Raw genomic sequence first — 20,345 nt, forward strand, 5'->3', positions numbered from 1 at the left:
TGTAAATGATTTATCTTGTATTTCGTTTATGGTTTTCGAATCGTTCGTATGATTATTTGTAAAAAAAAAAGTATTTAATTTCCAAAACACACAGTCCTGTAATTCCTACACAGCAATATGTACACAAAAAACTGTTACAATTTCTCACAATTAAACGTATTAATTCAACGATCTTCAATCGTTCACTAAATGCAGAACACTATCTCTGGTGATACCGATATCTCGTAATGTTACTCCGAGTTGATCCAATCTTCGAGGCGAATAACTGAAATTATTGGGAAAATGTTAACGACACGAGGACAGGTAGAAGTCATCGACGATGATTTACCCGCTGAGCACGATTTTGTATCCTCGAGGGATCGTCCTTGCCATTGCTCTGTCTAACAATTGATAAAGTCGAGCTATCGATTCGTCGGCGGAGACGTGCACTAGGTAAACGGTACCACCGTTCAGGGATCTGACTTTTAATCGAAGCTCACCTTCCATACCTATCGGTTCGTTCACTTGATGCAAAATTGGCGGCTGAGAAAGAGAGAACCAAGCGTAAGAACAAACACAAGTGTTATTTTATCAAAGAATTCTTCGTATAGTTCCCTTACTGCATTCTTTCGAATTGGCTCCGTGGACCTCGTAGCACGTGGACTTCGTTTTACCGAACTCTGTTGCCTCTGACAATTCGAGAATTGTGGATTTTCCGTATTACCGAATCCCGCCAGTGGCCTGGTCCTCGTCATCGATTTCGAATTAATCGATATACGGGAGTTCGGCAAGCTGGATGATCTCGTCCTCTGTCGAGGTCGATCTTCGGTGTTCTCCAATCGACTGTAAACAAAGATAGATCGTCGCTGGTAAAACAAAAATGTCCGAATAAGTACGAATCTAGAAGTGGTAAAAATACCTGGGCGATGGTTTAGACGACAATCTGTCGCTCGAGGCGTGGTAACACCTGCCAGAACTTGGAAATCTTAACAAACCCTTCGACTTCTGAGACCCTTCTCGTGCATTACCATCGTACTCTACACTTCTGGTAGCTATATCTCGCTGCTGAAAAACGGAGTTTCATTCTACAGACCAGATTTCAATGAAACTTAATAATCGACGAATCAGGAAGGATTACCTTTTCTTTTCGACTACTCAAACCGAGTGCAGCGTTAATATGCGATTGCAAATGAGAGTTGGAACAAATGTTATTGTGCGACGCCAATATTTGTGAACGAAGAACGTACATTTCGAGAGGAGTTTCCACGGGCGGATTTTTCAGTTTTCCGGACCTGTCGATGATCATCGAATCTTTAAGAGGCAAATACGGAATTTTTTCGAAATACCTGGCCGTTAAAGGTGTCACAGGAAAATCGGAACCAGGCAGATTATCTTTCGAAACCGAAGCACGTCGACCTGATTTCACGGACGCAGTACTCGGCCTACGAGTTTTATTCGATATCATCGGCGTGTTATCAGCCTGTGATTGCTTTCCCAGCCGATAACCATGTCCGGGAAAATCGATAGTGTCGCTGAAGTACATTTGTGTTCTCCGATCTTCCACCTAATCCGTTGAAAGTTCGTTTAAAACCATAAACGATGCGATTTCAATTTCCAGCTCCATATCGAAGTTCTAAGTAAATGGTAAATAAATCTTCACCTTAAATGGCACTCCATGTGGATAAGCCTGCTGCAACTCGGAAGGGAAGTAACCTTCTAAAATGTCGCGCAGAAACGCCACCGCAGTAGGATCGTCGTAAGGGCGTAGTAAGCCACCTTGCACTGTCATTCCATTTTTGTAGAATTTCAACGACATGCAGGTAGGAGTCTTCGAACAGTCGAACAACACTCGATTAATCGTTTCCGATTGAAAGGCTTCAGCTAAGAACGTCTAATTACCCGTCAACGGATTGTCGTGTTACAAGAGTGCCGCGAGGAATAAAAAAACAAACGGTGAAAAAAAAAATCACTGGGTTCATGTTATCGGGGATCTGGAATATCGCAAATCTTCCACGATCGTAATTCATATTCGTCACTGTTCCATACGTAACCTGTACAGGCGATTAACGTCTGCCATCCGCGTTTCATTAAAATGCATCGAGGCCGAAGGATTGCCGTCGAAAATCGACACCGCGTTGCGCAAGCACAATTATCGATGGAACGTGGCCGGCGAAGAACACGGTATAAAATTAAGAGGAAAGAATGCACGCGGAGAGAACTCGATCGCGTTGTTGCAATAGAACACTGGGCCATGAATAATGCATTGGTCATCGAAAATGATGCACTTGAAGCATTGATTAAATTATAACAAATATAACAAGTCCTGAATATATATATATATACGTCGAAAAGCTGCGATTTACTTTGAACGAGGCGCCATTTCCTTTCTCGTTGTGCAGCACGTGAACTTCGCCTTTCCCAGCGGCTAAATTGAGCTGATCGATGCTCGCGATTATCTGCTCGTAACAAGTCTCGATGAAATTACTAAAAGACATCGAGAACTGGATAATTAATTCGATCGGTTGCCGACCCTGTTAGAATAGTAACGTAATACTCGATTTACTTGGGAACCGTTTCAGGGTTGTTGTTCGGGCTGTTCGTATCGCCGACCCAGATCAGACCGTAATCGGCCAAGAATTTCTGCAAAACGAGGATACGGTAATTTTGTGTCGCGATAATTATTTGCGTGGACTAGTAGAAATACATCAAGGTGGGTAATCGGTCAACCTCCATGTCATAGATTCTGTGCTCGAGCGTCATGCATCGTTGGTAAAGGTACTCCGAATGGTCCTTCTGAATTCGTCGTTGTTGTTGCTCCATCTTCCGCTGGGCCTCCTGGTTCTTACTGTTAGCTTCACAGTCCTTGATCTACATTCGTTCGTGAAACAGAAACAAATATAGTTACAGTGAACGAGGAACAGCGGGATCAACGAAGAAAACTAGCGACGAACCTTCCGCTTCAAACGGATGATCTCTTGATCCTTCGACCTCAACTGTTCCTCGCTTCTCTTCATATCACTTTGTACCTTTTGCATTTGTGCTTCTACCAGATACAGCTGTTTCGTTAACGCCCCGATCAGTTCACTCTCTGCGACAGACGGTTTTCGTGGTTAGCCAGAGAACGATAACGATCGCAAGACACGCGTTTCACCTTGAACAAACTAGTTCTCCGGTTCGTGAAGCTTTACCAATGTCGAGTCAAAGTCGAATACTTGTTCAACGATCAGGATAGAGTTTCCGCGGTAATCGACAGACGATTAGCGCGTACGATTAATCGAGGCAAGGGTCGGGTTGATTAAAGAGAAGGGGGAAAAATACAAGAACGGACAACAGGTTCCGTAGCCATGGCATAGAATTATCTCGTTTCTTTACGTCGGTATCGCGATCGTACCTTCCTCGATGATAGAATTATCCGGGACAAATGTATTCGATGGCTTCCCATTGCACTGATTCCATGATTTTCTAACGCCGCAGAAGGTCGTGTTGGAGGTCTAAAAAAAAATGCTGAGAGAATACTCTTCCATGTTATGAAAATGGGTAGAACAATAACTTCCTGTCACGCGTGAATAATCAAGGGAACGAATGTGTTATGTAATTACCGTCTTATCAATTCTCTTGACGAGCCTGTTCGTGTCTATCCTCGGATCGGTGATAGACGGGCTTTCCAAAGCTATGCTTTCCACGCGTTCGATGCATTCCTCGTCGTCCACTATGTAAGTCGATGTCGAGTGAGTTCGTTTCAGTCTGTGGAAACCGGAAACACGCTAAACTTTAACCTAGACGCATGTGATCTCGGAACACGAATTAATAGCTTCGTAAGTATATTGAATCGTTCGTAAACTTTCCGTGCAATTATTGTATTTAATAAAATGTATTTTGAAATTGGAGATACTTGTGTTTGTTAGTTTGGGGCGAAGGTAAACCTGAGGGGCACTTTGCATGTTTCTTTCTTGGTTGCACGGAATGGTTTGGTTGACTCATTATGAGTACGTTGTCATTTGACGCGCGGTTTCAAAGCGGCTACATTGAAAATTTTCACTGAAATTTTCCAAAAAGTGTTGTGACTACCGATGTTGCTTTCGAAATACACTAGGTGCAGGGAGAGATTGATCGTGAACTCCGCGGTTAGCGATGACACGTGATCGAAGGAACAATCGATGCGATATCAGAGTCGATTACCGAGCGTCCACACAGAAAAGAATAGTTCAGACAACTACGTTTCTGTGAAAAAAATTCGCGATACAGGGTGACCTTCAAGAAAGAATCTTAATTGATAGAAGTATTAGTGTTTTTCATTGCATGAAATCCTAAGAATCTGACGTGACGAAAATATCGATAGAAGAATAATGACAACAGATAATTCTTGGTATTCCTAAGTAAGTAAAATAATACGAACTAGTGACAGTCAAACCCTTCGTAGAAGCAACCAAGTTTTGACCTACATATATGAAATGAATGGGCGCATGAATTATGTATCCGTCGCAAAATTCCATATTAGCATAGCCGTCGTAGCTTATTGAAAGTCGTAAATTACACTAACTTCCAACTGTTAAAACACTCACTCACTTGTATTACGTAATCTGTATATTTTTAGAAAGGACCAATGGTCGCTTCAAGTTCTCGGTTTACACATAAGAAACGAACATTAGAATAAAATCTGCCAATAAAATCAGTTTATACTTCATTTCTTCAGCCGACACTCAAAGAAACGTTAACGTACGAGTCATTTGCATAAAATTTTTCAAATCATTTTCCGACAAGTTCTGTTAGCTTCATAGCGACAAGCAGAATAAATCCTTATATCAAACTCTTTACTGAACCAATCTTTTTTCAACTATTCGAATACGAATATTAATTTAAAACATGTTCACTGGTAATCATCGGAATCTAAACTGACAACTCTATTTACAAACATTTTAAAAAATCATGTTACAATTATAATAAGTAAAACAAGGGAAACATAGAATACATTTTACCGCAAAGACTGTATAACGTAGAAAGTTAATGTAAGTTTTATGAAGAACAGCGTTTGCTCTGTTTGAAGATAAGCACGGTAATATTTACTTTCAATGTCATCCAGAAGCCCTTGTAAAATCACATTTAAAATACGGCATCCCTATAGTACACACAAGGGTTGAGGAGATTTCCAGCGCAGATCTAAACCATAAAATTACCGCCCACCTTGAATCTAAAGCGTTCAATCCCGCGTTACTCCTACGCCAACCTCGGGATAGACGTAAAATCGATCGAAAATGCCGGGAAATTCGAGTTTTCCCAGAGGTAGAGCATCGATGTGGCCAAGAAGAGCGCACGACGACGACGCAGTGGTCGTCGATCGATCGGAGCGCGAGTGCGTGGTAACTGGTAGTCACATGACCCCGCCGCTTCATGGCGCAGCGAGCACAAGGGCGCCGCGACGCAACACTGGAGTTAATATACGCGCTCGCGTTTCCGTGGCTCGTGTGTCGTGTGCGTTTTTTTTTTGTGTGTCCGTCGTTCATTCGCGAGTGCGACAGCAAATTGTCTCGTAGCAAGTGCTCCTTCGTATTGTGGAACGATGGCATTGAGCGCGTGAAACGTCAACGGACGTACGACCGAGAAAATGCCAGCACAGAAGCGAGCCGTCGAACTGCAGAAGGTCTTTGTCAGAAGGAGAGACGGTCTGAAGGTGAGTCACTGATACAATTGACCGCTTTCGATTACCCTTTTTCAATGTAAAAACTGAAGGCCACGTCCACGTGGCGTTTACGGGGTCAGGAACACCCATTCCGACCGGACCTAACCTCAAAATTCAAAGGGAAGCGTCGCCCCGCTGAGGTTAGGTACCGTCGTACTGCGACAATTCTTGGTCTATTTTGTCGATCTCATCGTTGTGTAGTGCCACTCGATAGTTAAAATGTATGCGCATATCAGCTAGATACCACATCCTATGATGTAACCGTTTGGCGACTTCGTAATCATCGAATTACGTCCCGTCAGAACGTTGTGATATGCCGCATTTGTTATCTCGACTGCCGGTACGTGAATTAGAAACTATCTGCTCCAACACTTCGATGTTACCAGTTAATTTATCGCTAATTATTTTATGACAAAGTATCGAAGTGTGATAGACTTTACACTTTCCGTTGGCTATATTTTACTTGTAATCGATCTTTGCGTAACCGTTCATCCCCTAATCGTGTTTCCTTTTTGCAGCGATAAAACGTTTTCCAATCATCTGATTATTAGTTCCTGTTATCAGATTACGTTTACTGTGAGGAGTGGAGTATCTTTATAGAACGGGAGGAGACTTCGGTAAAGCTTCAGGTTACATAGTGACATCAACCCCTATAGTGTAATTGTTTCTGTGGGGAATGAAACCAATATGGTCGCTCTTTGTGTGATCTGTGGCTTTTCCGAAATTGCTTCCTTGAAATCGAAGATATATCAGTTGGATCGTTTGTTGCCAAGTGATAGGATCAGCATGTGAAGATTAGTACAGAGAAGAAATATCAGTATTTCAGTCAAGAATTTCGTTCAAGATCTTAAAGCTGTTGTGCAGACAGCTAAAGTCTGATTTTGACCGGAAGTCCACTTCGAAGAATTGAGAGCATCCCCTAACGTCACGAGGGATGGTCACATGCCCCGATCCCGTGCCAGCCGGCGCAAGAATTCAATTGAACGACTCGCATACACTGACTCGCCTTATAATTTCAATGTGGTCAATAATGAAATAATTTGCTTCGCTAATAAATAACGTAACGTTTGCCATACAATCCGTTAAGTACCATCATTGTAAACCTCTCGAATTGGTATTGCTTTACGATATTCAGTTTGTAACATAGTGTTTGTATTTCACCATATATTAAATCGATTATAAATAATTTCACCTCGCTATTTTTGTACAGTAAAGAGTATTTTATTTTATCGACAAATAAATCTTAAATAAATCACAGGGATACTAAAATTATTACTTATTCTGTCCAAAGAACAGAGACTCCTCGTTTCGTTAAAAATGAAAAATCAAAGGACAAAACCGTGAACATCTATTGCGCGACGCGATCCACTAAAAGATTTGGCGTAGAAGAGAAAGGAAAACTACGCATCGCTGCTTTAATCGATCAATAAATGTCAAAGAGTTACATGAAGCGTTGTTTCGCTACGTCACTTGCAATTTATGGAAACAAAATGAATATTAACGAAAACATCGTTAATTTAACTTCAGTTCTCGGTAGAAAGTAACGTCTCACATAAAAGTTTTCCATCGAACGTGTACATATATGTTTCAGATGCGGCAATCGTTGTTGCTCAGCGAAAAAATTAAACGTGAACTCTATCGCTGTGTTGATCGATCGGCGAAAATTGAGCCGTCAGGTCTAATCGCGGTGACCTTGCGATTTTACAAGCAACGATGCACGACGAGTACATGAAACAAGGCACGATGTATAAAGAAATCAACGAAAATTGATACTAGCAGCAGGTACCGATCACTTTACCCTGTGAACGGTTCCGATTACTTTGGCTTCATCAGAACTATGACTGCATCGTCTATCTTGTTTTCTATTCTGACGCGCACCCTCCTCTATTAACGATAAAGGTAATCTATCATTTAGATTCGGATGACAGAATATCAAATCCACAACGTATTTACCCACTAGAAATAAATATGAAGTCAACACTGTCAGCAATAATTACCGTGGCGACACTTTTTCCCGGATCGAAATAGCCATGCGCGTGAAAACTACTTTCGAACGGAATCAAACGTTCGCGTCAAGTTGACAGTTCAGTATGCACGCGTTGCCATAACAGTGACAGAATTTCCATTTCAAATCGCTCCGTTTACCTTTGTCCAGTGTTTATTTTCGCTCCGAAGTGTCTACAACCATCATCGTTTCGTCTTACACTTTATTCCAGTGAAATTCAATTCTTACGAGACTACGGACAAACGGACGGTCAATCGTTGCAACGATCGAATGTAATCAAGTCCCGAGGGGACAATGTAACCGCGTGATGCGAATCACGAAAAAGAAAACAGAAATGAATAGAGACCAGAGAGTATCATCGATACCAATCAACCATGCATCGAGCGTTGTTTCAAATGAAACGGTAATAATCGGTTGCGAGAAACGTTGCCTGTATGCATCGGCGTCGAATTAACACCAATTTATCGAGGTTGTCGATCTTTCTGCCATTGTTTACCCGATCATGCGGTACACCGACCGCGCGCCGCGGTTTAAACGATCGAGCGACACTCCCCGAACGAATCGCTGAACGTTGTCGACCGCCAACCGTCTGTGACGTGACCCTCGTGAGTGTCTCGTTGCTGGAACAGCACCGTCACGGTCACGTTTTCTCATTTCACGGCGATTCGTGCACGCGCGATTCTTGCGGATTTCCAACACGCCGAACGAACGGACGATTGAAAAGAAGCGAAGGCGGTGGTGGTGGGGCCTGGAAGATAGTCAATGCCGCGTGGCCAGGTCGCGTTTTCAGTGTCGGTTGTTCTTCACGTTCGGGATGATGTTTCGTCCCTTCCAGTCCTGCTGCCGCTTTCACACGAGCTGAACTAGCGTATCTCTAGTCCTTTTTATAGTTCTTTGAAGGCCTGAATCATCGTCCGAAAGTTTTCTTTTTTTATTGACTCTTGTCACAAGTGGGGGAATGGGACATCTATCTTGACGATTTTGTGTTGATTCAAACACGTTCATCACGGTTTTATTGAGACTCTGACAACATCGTCGGATATAAAATTAGAATCCAGGTGTTTCGGAGCCATTTGGGCTTGATAGTCTTGTGGAAGTTCATCCGCGTTACGGTATCTTGAGTCTTGTGTCGATGTAAACATTGTCTGGTGTTAATTAGGAATCGAACGAGAAGGAATTAAATTCGAATCGGCGAGTCGACTGGTGTACGCCACACGTGCTTCTCAGTAAGTAGCCCATTATTCCTTCATTGACTTTGTGTATTGTGTACTTTCAGCTTGGGAACAAGATAAATCAATCTATGTAAGAAGAGATTAATTGTAATTCGTGGTTATATATGCTTACTTCGGTTTTATTATCGTTAACGGTGTAGAAACGAAAGTACCGCTGACAGCGACTGACTTTGAAATTTTGTTTATAAACGCCTCGGTTATTTGCTTACCATGCACGCACGTTCCTTTCATCGTTTCGCTTTTTTTTATGACCGTTACTATTAACGTCTGCTATTAATATCTGCTTTGTATTATCAGGGATATGTTACGCAAATTGCATTCCTGAATTCCTCGGGAGCAGACTAGAAGCGACAACTGGAGGAATGACATTTCATATATACTTACCCACTCCGATTTCCGTTGAGTCACACGGGATGTGTTGCAATAGCGATAGAATTCTCTCTACTGACTAAGCGTATAAAAATTAGTTCATTTTTCATCGCGAACGATGAAACTTCAGAGATGAAACTTCTGATGCAATCCTCCGAACTATTGGAGATTTAGAAAAGCTTCCTAACCGGATTACCCAAGTGATACTTGAAAATATTGAATATAATATGTACAGTACACTCTTGTCTTGCTGTACCAATGCAGATACATATTATTGTTATTTTTCGTAATATTATTGTTCCACTTGGAAGAGTTACTTATTTATACATATGTAGATAAGAATTAAGAATTGAACACAGGAAATTATATAAACGGCTTGTAACCCGATTTATTAACTTTTTATCTCGTTTTTGATTCACGATAAAAGACGATTCAACGATTTCGTCGATCAGCGCAACAACCTGTACACACCGGTTACCATGACAAATTTCTGTCTGGCTGCATGTTAAATACAAATATAATATCAAATGATGAATTACCGTAAACAAAACTGGATTACGCAATATCAATGAGTATAGTGGCACAGAACGAACTAGACAATAGAATCGTATAATCTGAACACGTGGCGTTCCGCATCGATTCAAGCAGGAAAAGCGTCGCTAGAAATCGCGTTGATTTTAATACACGCACACACACACACCGAACTCTTTTCTTTGTAAGAAATTTGCACTCGCAGCGATGCGCTTCGTGTTCTTCAAACATTCTCCAAATACGCGTTGTATTCCATTCTTATTAACACGAATAATCGAGGACAGGAAAGATGACAAAGACAACAAGATACATTATTACAAGTGCAGACGTAATGATTCATTCTCTGACTCAAGAGAAATTATTATTACGGTATAAATCCGATCGATCATCCGCAAAAAGTAAGTTAAGTTAATTGTGCAAGCCGCTTCCTCGACGTGTACACGTTCTACACGAATGAATACCAAATTAGTTGTAAATTATGCACCGTTATCGGAAAGATATGATCGCTGAAACTACATACATATTTGCCATCCTTGAAACAATACTTATGGTTGTTGCTGCGTTAACTTAGATATTGTACAGGTCATCGGTAACACTTATTTTTAAGTAAGTCAGGAATTTCAACGTGAAACGAGTTCTGTAATCCTATTCTTTGGATCTGCAATCTAAAAATTGATCTTCTATTTGATATACTTAACGAATTTCAAAAATAATTTATAATTAACAGTGATCTGTCTTTTTTTTTTTACATAACTCGCGTACTTCGAAAAAGAGTACAGTCCAGAAAGAAAAAAAAAGGCGCGACATTCAAAAATGAAACGTCATGGTCGATTCGACGATGGTTTCTTTCGGTTTTACGCATGATTGGAGTTGCGACCTTTGCAAACTGATGAATTTTCAAGCGCGTTCGTCGAATACCGCGTATATGAGATCCGTGTCGGAATTTCATTGCGCCCTCGTAAGTCGTCCACAGGCTATTAAATTCTGGTTTTTTCATTCCCTTCGCCTTTATTGATCTGTGAACCTTGCTTATAAAAGACACGTCTCTGACTTTGAACAAAAGAAATATTCTTCTGTAATTCCCAGCGTGCACAATTATTCTTCGTTATACTCGTTCTTTTAATAAAGGCGCGCCGAAACCGATGGACTCGACGATATGACTAACTCCGACATTATTTAATTGTTGTTTACAAGCGTTAGAACGAGAAACTGGCGTTTAATTAGGGTCACCGATGGCCATTACGGTGTGCGCGGTTCTATGTATAAATGTGTACAAGTAACCAGCCTCTGTTGTCGACGAAACTAAAAAGATCGTTAGATCGTACAGCCTTGAGGAAGTTACATAAAAATGCAACAGATCTGCAACCGTAATTTCTTGCGTGAAATTGCTACACAGCGATTAACTTATTGCTCCAAGGGGAAGAAGAAAAACACGCATTGCGTTTGATCTTGAAATTTACGGTAACAGTTCTTTTTTTGTCGCTCGGCAGCGATTACATTGGTAGTCTTGACTAACAATTGCAATGATGGAGATGAGTTGCAGTTAATAGCTAAATCGTCGAGTCAATTTAACTGTCGTTTAATGCAGTCCATTAATTTCCATTAACATTTCAATGATTTACGATAGCGTAATTTTTCCTAACAAAGTAATTCATTGATCAGTTAACAGCCAATTTATAACCGTCAAGATACGTAGATCTACGTGTCTGATGCAATTAGCATCTGAATCTTGATTATGCGCTCTTTATCTTTCCTTATTATTTTCTTTATTCATTGGATAACCACGATTCTATTTCAGTACTTACATATATATGTATGTATATGTCTTAACCGTCTATGTTCCAGAATCTCAGGTGATCCTCAATCTTTTCCTCGCACAAGGAAGTTCATCCTGTTCGTTCGACTAGCCACCGGCCAGAAAAATGGAGGACACCCAGAGGTAACGAAATTGCAACGGCGTTATCATTGCGCAAACTAAAACCGCGTTCATCTATCAAGCGTCTAATAGGATGACAATAACAGCAACTCATAGTCACGCATTAAATTCTCAAACCTGTCTAACGGTCGCAGAAAAGGATCGAAACAGAAACGGAAACGAATCTGTTGTAAAGATAAAAATAGAAACGATAAAACCAATCATCGGGATTTCATGTTTGTACTCTATTCATTTTCTTCTCCATAACAACCTGATTCTTTGGTTTATATAAATATGTCAATTGTATCTATTACGCAGATACGAAGATCATACCATATATAAGACACGGTCACCCTGCCGGCTGCGAAAACTGAGAGGTAAAGGAACTCTTCAAGTTATACACCGTTAAAAAGAAAAAAAAACAAAAGAAATTAATAAAAACAGTCTGATAATGATTTCGACAAGTGTCGAGAGACGTTGAAGGATTTTTAAGTTCGTTCGAAGCTCGATCTACGAGACGACGTTGCACCAATCACATTCGCGTTTCCAGACATGGTCCCAGCGCGGGTGGTACTCTACATGCTCTCCTTCTCGGGATTCACCGTCTCTTTCATGATGAGAAACGACATCAACATCGCTATGGTGGCGATGGTCAAACAGCCGTCGACGACGTCAAATGATACCACTGTCGCCGTCACGTCTCAGTATTGTTACGCAACGCCGAACGCATCGTACAGCAACAACCACACGTTCGCCAACAACGAGGTAGATCGCGTACACATGATAAATTCACATTCCATTTGAAATATCGTGCATGTTTCTTATGGTGTGAAAACGATCGCCGCCATTATTACATTGTTGAAACCGCGAAATCACTCGTGGATCGCTTCTTCAAACGAATACTGTTTCCTTGACTTCAAATTTCTAATTCACAAAACGAAATTTCTCTTTTTATTACTACTCTAAATGAAAGAATAGTTTTTTTATTACTACTCTAAATGAAATAATAGTTTCTTATTACTACTCTAAATGAAATAATACTTTTTTATTACTGCTCTAAATGAAAGAATAGTTTTTTATTCGTTAGCAAAGGTTCAGTCAATTTACGTCTATCTTCGCTCATTTGAATCTTTAAGACTGGACAGAATAGCATGAAAAGATAGAAGATCGTAGATTGTAATTAGTTCTTTTAAGAAACGTTCAATGTCGATCGCTTTGCATACCTTATTATCGATCACCACGATATTGGTTACACGGGATTATGCCTATCAGAAGCTGACGTCCAGTAATTGAAAAGCGTGTTCACGTAACGTCACGTGTTTAATCGTCGCCGCGTTCTTATATATTGTAGAATCTTAGCGACAGCGGAACTCCATAATTGCCTTGGACTTCAGGGTTCGATAATTTGCACCGTTCAAATTGATAGAGCGATTAAAGTCGGCGAATCACGTTACGTAAAACACCGTTTATTCAGTGGAAACCGTCGAGCCACAGGCTCTCTGATCACAGACTGGCGGGAGGGGAGGAAGACAATGGCTCCACGGAACTCTTACGAATTCTGCAAACATTCGCAATTAATTAATTCGCGAAATATTTCTCAACGGCGCAGCAGTGGTAAAAGTCGACTTGCTAGCTGGACAAAACAATTTCCGCTTCGTCTATGGAACGGAATGGAGTATTTTGACTGAATATACATTTATTTGATAAAAATCGAATATAGAAAAGTAGGATTAGGATGAACGAGCGGCAGAAATTAAAATCACTTTTGATTATTTTTATCTAGTATCCATCTCTCACTTACTGCATGGTGAAAGGTTTTTTTTAAGCACTTTCAGTTTTTACGTTTTTTCCAGCCAGAAAAACCCATTTCGACCACTATGGGGCGCGATGTATCGCGACGATAAGCACTCAACAATTACGTCTCGTGATAATTTTTATCGATTCACCCGACTTTTTTTGGTCTCTTTAGTCATCGGCGAAACATTTCACAGCGCACATGTTTGTTTGTCGCGCAGGAACAGGGGGAGTTCGAATGGAGTCCGACTATACAGTCCGCCATCAGCGGATCGTTCTACTGGTGCTACATACTGTCGCAAGTGGTCGGCGGTGTGCTCACCCAGTATTTCGGCACCAAGACGGTATTCGGCGGGTCGCAGCTGATTACCGCGATCTGCAGCCTGCTAATGCCATCCGCAGCGGGAATCCATTATGGCTTTATGATCGCTCTTAGGAGTATACAGGGCATTGCGAGTGTAAGTTTCGGCGAAACAATGACTGGAAGAGATTCAACGAAGATGGATAGATGTGTTAGGGTTGAAAGAAAAGAATCGAAGAAATTTCGATGCTGACTGCCTCCGATCGGAACTATAGCTTATATTGCTTTCTGTTCAATTCGTATTAACCCTTTGCATTCAGAGCCTTTTTCCCCATGGAGAACTAAGCACTTCACCGTATTTTCAAAGACAGAATAAAAAAAGGTTATATAGGTAGGTAGGTAGGAGAAACAAAATTATTCTCAGAATCAGTAAAGAGATAGGACACTTCGTAATACTTCAATTACTCCCTCTGAGAAATGAAAATTGGAGTTCTTTAAGGCTTAATCCGGATCAGGCGAATCGTCTCTGAACCGACAAAAATCTGTGTGTTCACAGGGACTCACGTGGCCCGCAATGTACGCCATCGTCGGGCACTGGATCCCGCCCGTGGAACGTTCACGTTTCATGTCTTCCTTCCAAGGTAAATCTGCTTTTTCTGGTCGCGTCGATTACATTTTTCTTTCTGTATTACAGTGAAACATCGATACGTACGACGACAGCAATTTCGCGATAATTCGTATCTCTGTTCTCTCCGCCCCTTTCTGTATTTTTTTTTCTCTCTCTCTCTCTCGTACTATCTCTATTTTTCTGTTTTTATAATTTTCTCTGTTCGAAAGATACGGTTACTTCTATGGAATTACTAATGCACGCTTCTTTCAGACAAAACGGGAAAACGGAAGTTCGAATGAGAAGAGCTATGTACATATATCGACTCTCGGCTCCGAATCTCTCTTGTTTTTTCAGTCAAAATTCACGGTTCCCGGATCAAGAGCACATGTATCACAAGTCGATTACGAGAAACACGGTCTCTCATATCGATAATGCGTTCATTTCACTTTGTAACTCCTGATTGGTTCAAGCTCCACGTGGCTGCATTCGCCGGAGCGAGGGGTATACTCAAAACATATGCGACCGCTCAACAGCATGAGAAAGGCCGAGTATACTTCCAGCTGGTAGAATCAGCCGGGCTCGAGGAACACGTTTCCGTAATACTCTCTATTTTTTTCATCGTATCCTTGTATGTGTCGATGCTGCCCGCCACGGGGAAAATCTGTTTTACTTGTCTTTCTTTCTTTCTCTCTCTCTCTCTCTCTCTCTCTCTCTCTCTCTCTATGTATCTATCTCTGTCTCTTTGTTTACGACGAGCGATAATCCGATCATCCTTCTCACTCAAACTTTCCCAGATACACGGACACTGCGTGTGCCCGATCGATATACATACCGTGTTTTCACAGCGACTCACCGTTTTCGTCTTGTTACATTTTTTAAATCTTTTTTTTTTTTCGTTGCTTCAACGCGTCTTAGAAGTACGCGGGCTAGCCTTGGTGCGTGTAAACTCGAACATCCCTTTGCTGCTGTCTATAGTATACAAAATTCATAAAACACAATACATCCTTCATTTAATAGTTTTGAATATTGGAAATTCATCCATTATGAGATTCGACGTGATAGCAAAGGGATAGATGTTCTCAATACGATTCACCATGAAACGCTATACCGTGTTAATAGTCAAGACTGGATTTAAAGTGACAAATTTAAAATTGCTTCTTTTGGCTTCAATCGCATTGTCGACGAAATTCTCATTCTCCAGTGTGTTTTTATCGTGGGTTCGAAATGTGATCTTGAAATCCAGTGAGAAGTGTGTCGCCAGAGATGGGTAAAATTTGATTAAAAATATTGCAACTGGTAAATAGCCGGTCTAATTTCATTCGTTAATTCCATTCTTTTACTGAGATTTGTTCGACGATTTTTTTTCTGCCAATTTCTGGGGTCGCTCATTTTCGGGATCGGTACGCTTCTCTCCCGCTCTTGATATATTTTCAGGTATAGAAGTTTAATTGTCCCCACTGTAGCAGCTTCGCCGTGCGTTCATCCTCATCCCATCGTACTAAGTCTCTACTTGAATCGCTTTACAGGGTGAAATATAGAGCCACCGCTGAAGAGCGATCGTCGCCAAGCATGAAAATCGTACACGAGCCAAGGCGAGGCCCATTCGACAACCATCATGTTTCAGCTTCCTTCCGGGTCGTGGGGTGAGCCACTCCTAACATCTAGATTATCTATATTCAGGGTTCAGCTTCGGCATCGGGATAACCTATCCACTGTGCGGATTCATCATCGCTCACTTCGGATGGCGTCTGGTCTTCTACACGACCGGCAGCATCGGTATGCTCTGGTGCCTTTTCTGGTACTTCTACGCCTTCGATACGCCGGCCGCTCATCCGAGAATATCGCAGCAGGAGCTACGGTATATTCAAGGAAGTGTTGGAAACCAAGTTCACGGGACGAACGAGGTACCTTGATGGTTGTCGTTTCGTTTTTCGAAATACTCGATATCATGTAGGAACAAAACAGGATCATGAAATCTATGATTAGTTTGGATTATTCGTTTCTTGAGTGAGAATAGAATTAATTTGCTATTCAGGACTACTTTTGTCCCATCGTATAGATACATGAATGTCGTACTTCCACTAATATAAGATATTCGACTAAGTTATTTCTTTTCAATTACCTTTGTTCGATCTATACAAATCCTAGCACTTGTCCGTTAAGGTCTTTTCATATAGTCTCCATTCGCTGCAGCTCTGAAGTGATAGTGGAAATTCGGAATTAAATTTAGTCAACGAAATGTATAATTTTTTCACGAAGAGCATGCCAGTTCCGTGGAGGTCCATCCTGACGTCGTGGCCGGCCTGGTCGATCGGAATTACCACGTTCGGAAGGATATGGGTGCATTACATCTTCATTATCTCCGGACCAATGTACATGAAGACAGTTTTAGGATTCAGTATTCAAGCGGTACGTGTTACGAGGAGACTTTTGGAATGATCATCTAGGATTTTGTATTCATATAAACATTGATATTTCTTTCCAGAACGGTCTTCTCTCTGGTCTACCCTTTATCTGCAGTTACTTCAGCTCTGTCGCGTTTTGCTATATAGCTGATGTCCTCGTCACGCGACAGATCCTCTCGTTGACGAACGTTCGGAAGGTGTTCACTGCTGCCTGTGTGTATCTTCTCTTTAGAATTCGAAGCCACGGTTCTGTACGGTGTTGTATAACAAATCTTCTCCCTTTCACAGCTCAAGTAGTTCCTGGAATAATGTTGGTATTGATCGGCTATCTGGGCTGCAACGTCGTTCTCGTTTTAGTGGTGTGGTTCATAGCCGTCACCCTTATCACTGCTGCCTACGCGGGGGCGATGGCAAGCATCGTTGATATCGCGCCAAATTTCGCTGGTACGAAAACTTATCGTTATACTAAAGTTGTACTTATTCGACCACGTGTTTCACAGTCAACTGTTCGCAGGTCCGATATTGGCATTTGCACAGACAATTCACATGTCAGCGAGTTTCCTATCCCCGGTTGTAGCTGGTCTGCTTACCCAGGACAGCGTAAGTAGACAATTCTGTTTAAATCTATCCTCATTTATGTACTCAGTAGTACTTTGTACGTTTCGAATTACAATTCTTAGCTTACGATGACTAGTCAACTGTGCGAATGAAACATTGAACATATCTGGGAAAGAACAACTGCTACATATTTCCTTACACATTATTTTCGATTGCTATATTCAGATTTGTGTGTTAGTCAGATACTAAATTCTCCGTTTGTCCTCAAATCACGAGATTTCTATTCGTGTTTATAACAGAAACGAAATTTAAGTTTGCTAGATTAATTAACACTAGAATCTTCACCTTCGCGACGCGCCAGTAAACAAGACCAGAATCGTTCGTGATTTTTGTACCAGGAAATAATGAATAATTAATTTCACAGCAAGCCCTCGACGCGTGGAGGCAAGTGTTCGGCGTGACCGCATGCGTCGCGTGCGGCACGTACGTCGTCTATCAGATTTTCGGTACGGGTGACATCCAGCCGTGGAACTATCCCGACCAAAAGTATCCGCAATCCGTTCAGGAGGATTCGCAGCCGTTGAATGATTCCCCCCAAAAGAATGGGAAAATCGTTAAGTCGAACGTTACCGAGGAGGCGTAACGTAATTCGTCCTGGGAGGAGGATAACGAGAGGTGCCACGAGTCGCGATTTGTATTTGGAGCTAATTAGAAAATACTTCTCTCCTGGCTTCGAGGCCAACTCAGCCTGTGTACATGGGAAACGTCTATTTTTTCGTAACGTCCCCGAGTCCGTGTAAATATTTCCCATAATCCACGGTGGGAGAAGCGATATAGAAGTCAGGGTATGTACATTCAAACTTCTCTACAGAATATTTTTATCGCGATGTCGCGTTACGCTTCGATTTTTCTCTTCATACGTTCCTCGGCATAGCACAAATGCTCACGCAGCGTATTAGTTTATTTTTTCGATTTCGTACGAGTTGTCGGCTCGTTTATGTTCTCTCTGATCAAAACCTTTCTTTTGTGCCGAGAACACTAGATCATTATAGGTGGCCGAAAATTCGGTGGTCACTCGAGATCAGTGGCCATAAATGTACGATACGTCCATTGTCCCACCCGTGTTCGTTTCGGGCTAATCAGCTCGAGCGTTATCAAAGGAGTGGAAGAAGTGATCTCGAGTGACTAGTGATTTCCATTCTCGCCTTAGTAAAAAGATAAAAAAGAAGTGGATCTCGTAGAGGTACTTGGAAGCGAAAGTTCCCAATGTAAATGGACTATATTTTGAAGTTAGAAGAAATATCATTTGGAAAGTTGATCTCGCAAATATTCTGTCGGGCATAGAATCATTCAGTTGTTCGAACAGAAGACTGATCGACCTTTTCTTTTTGCAATACTGAATTACTATAAATTATATAAACTTGTTTAGAATTTCCACAAACTTATAACTTAATTTACGAATTCAAACACTTTTTGGGAACTAATGCTTCGCGTTGTTATTCGTTGATATGCTTTTCAGTGTATGTTAGAAAATGACGACGACTTAAGTTTGAGATTCTCCGTAGTTATCATTTCTTTTCGTTTAAGAAAAGTGTTGTTAGTCCGGAGGGCTTTTGTGTGTTTGGTTATGAGATCGTAAAGAGGTATCTGCCCTCTACTTCGTCGGTGATATATTACGAACTTGTTAGAATACGCCGTGTAAGAAATAGAAGTTCGTATAGATTTCGCGTGAACTGTACTTATGCCACATTTTCAGAACAATAGAATGGGGAAAGTACAATGTACAAAGAGAAAAGACAGAGATATTATATTACACTGATTAGTGCCTTACGTTAGGCACTGTTCTCGATGATTTTTCTATTTCTTCTGAGAAAGGGATCTGTTTCAACCGCGTTGAACGCACTTAGCTCACTTTACGTAGTACTTATATTTTTCATTATTTCACCATTAATTCGATCGTAATACTAGTCACTAATGGTTCGCGATCCGCGAAAAAAGCTGTTTAGTAGGAGAACGGGGAAACATTTCGTTCTTTCTGGAGCTGCTTCTCTTTCTGTTTCTGCCTTGCAACTTGATGATTCCATTCGTAAGATACACAAAGAAAAAGCTAAGAAACGATCTTTGCAAATATTGTTATTTTAATTATTTTTATACTACTCCCGTGTAGGCAGGATAAGCCACGCAGTTCTCCTTGTTCGTTATTTATAAGTACTTTAAGTTACAAATACTTAATACTATGTAGAAATTGAATAATATGAATTATTATCATGACACAAAACAACATGAAGACTATTCCTCGCATTGATATGCGTAGAAAATGGACACGAATTGTACATCTCCCACAAAAATTTGGTCATCGATTGACGATTTTCACTCGACTCAATGCGGATGAACGTTATATGTAACAATATCGTGTAATTATGGTTCTGCGTGTGTACAGTTCTGTGTCCGATATAAAAAAAAAATTGTAATTGATGAATGTTTTATTATAATCGAGAATTAACACACTTCACGGTTACTCAGAGGCACTTGCGACAAACTTAAGTGTCGATCGATTGTTGTCGGCGGACAACTTGGGAAATATCGATGGACCACGAGTGGTTTTCAAGCAAAACGCACCATTTTGTAACAAAATCGATTCAACGCCAGAAATTTTATGGCACGGATCATTCATAAAGATATATGTAAATGAAAAATATACGATTACATATAATTTCACTAACCTCTGTGTTTTTAATCCCAAAATAGTTTTTCTTCGCCGTGAGAAATCTGTGGTGGAAAGAACTTTTTATTTCGAACTCGTGAAATTTTTTGATAACGTGATCTCTATTGACGATCGATTGTATCATGATATCTGTATTCGGTATCCGTCAGATAACTCAGATCTGGTATGATGAAATATATAAGGGGATGTGCAATAAACAAATTTCCTACACGAAATTAATTGACGTTGGTGGATTCGAGGAAAA

At 41.0% G+C, this 20,345-nt stretch overlaps 1 protein-coding gene across 1 annotated transcript; it reads left to right on the forward strand.

Annotated features, from left to right (window-relative positions):
• The first annotated feature begins 8,752 nt into the window (after positions 1–8,752).
• LOC107192213 (sialin-like) lies at positions 8,753–18,492 on the forward strand. The gene is made up of 12 exons (XM_015581422.1): positions 8,753–8,887; positions 11,639–11,732; positions 12,027–12,085; positions 12,259–12,473; positions 13,724–13,960; positions 14,360–14,444; positions 16,094–16,317; positions 16,673–16,822; positions 16,899–17,031; positions 17,107–17,262; positions 17,333–17,418; positions 17,801–18,492. The coding sequence occupies exons 2-12, from the start codon at positions 11,716–11,718 to the stop codon at positions 18,017–18,019; spliced, it is 1,581 nt and encodes a 526-aa protein (XP_015436908.1). The 5' UTR covers positions 8,753–8,887; positions 11,639–11,715; the 3' UTR covers positions 18,020–18,492.
• Positions 18,493–20,345: the final 1,853 nt, after the last annotated feature.

The sequence above is a fragment of the Dufourea novaeangliae genome, unplaced genomic scaffold (genome assembly GCF_001272555.1).
Source record: "Dufourea novaeangliae isolate 0120121106 unplaced genomic scaffold, ASM127255v1 scaffold299, whole genome shotgun sequence".
NCBI classification, from domain to species: Eukaryota; Metazoa; Arthropoda; class Insecta; order Hymenoptera; family Halictidae; genus Dufourea; species Dufourea novaeangliae.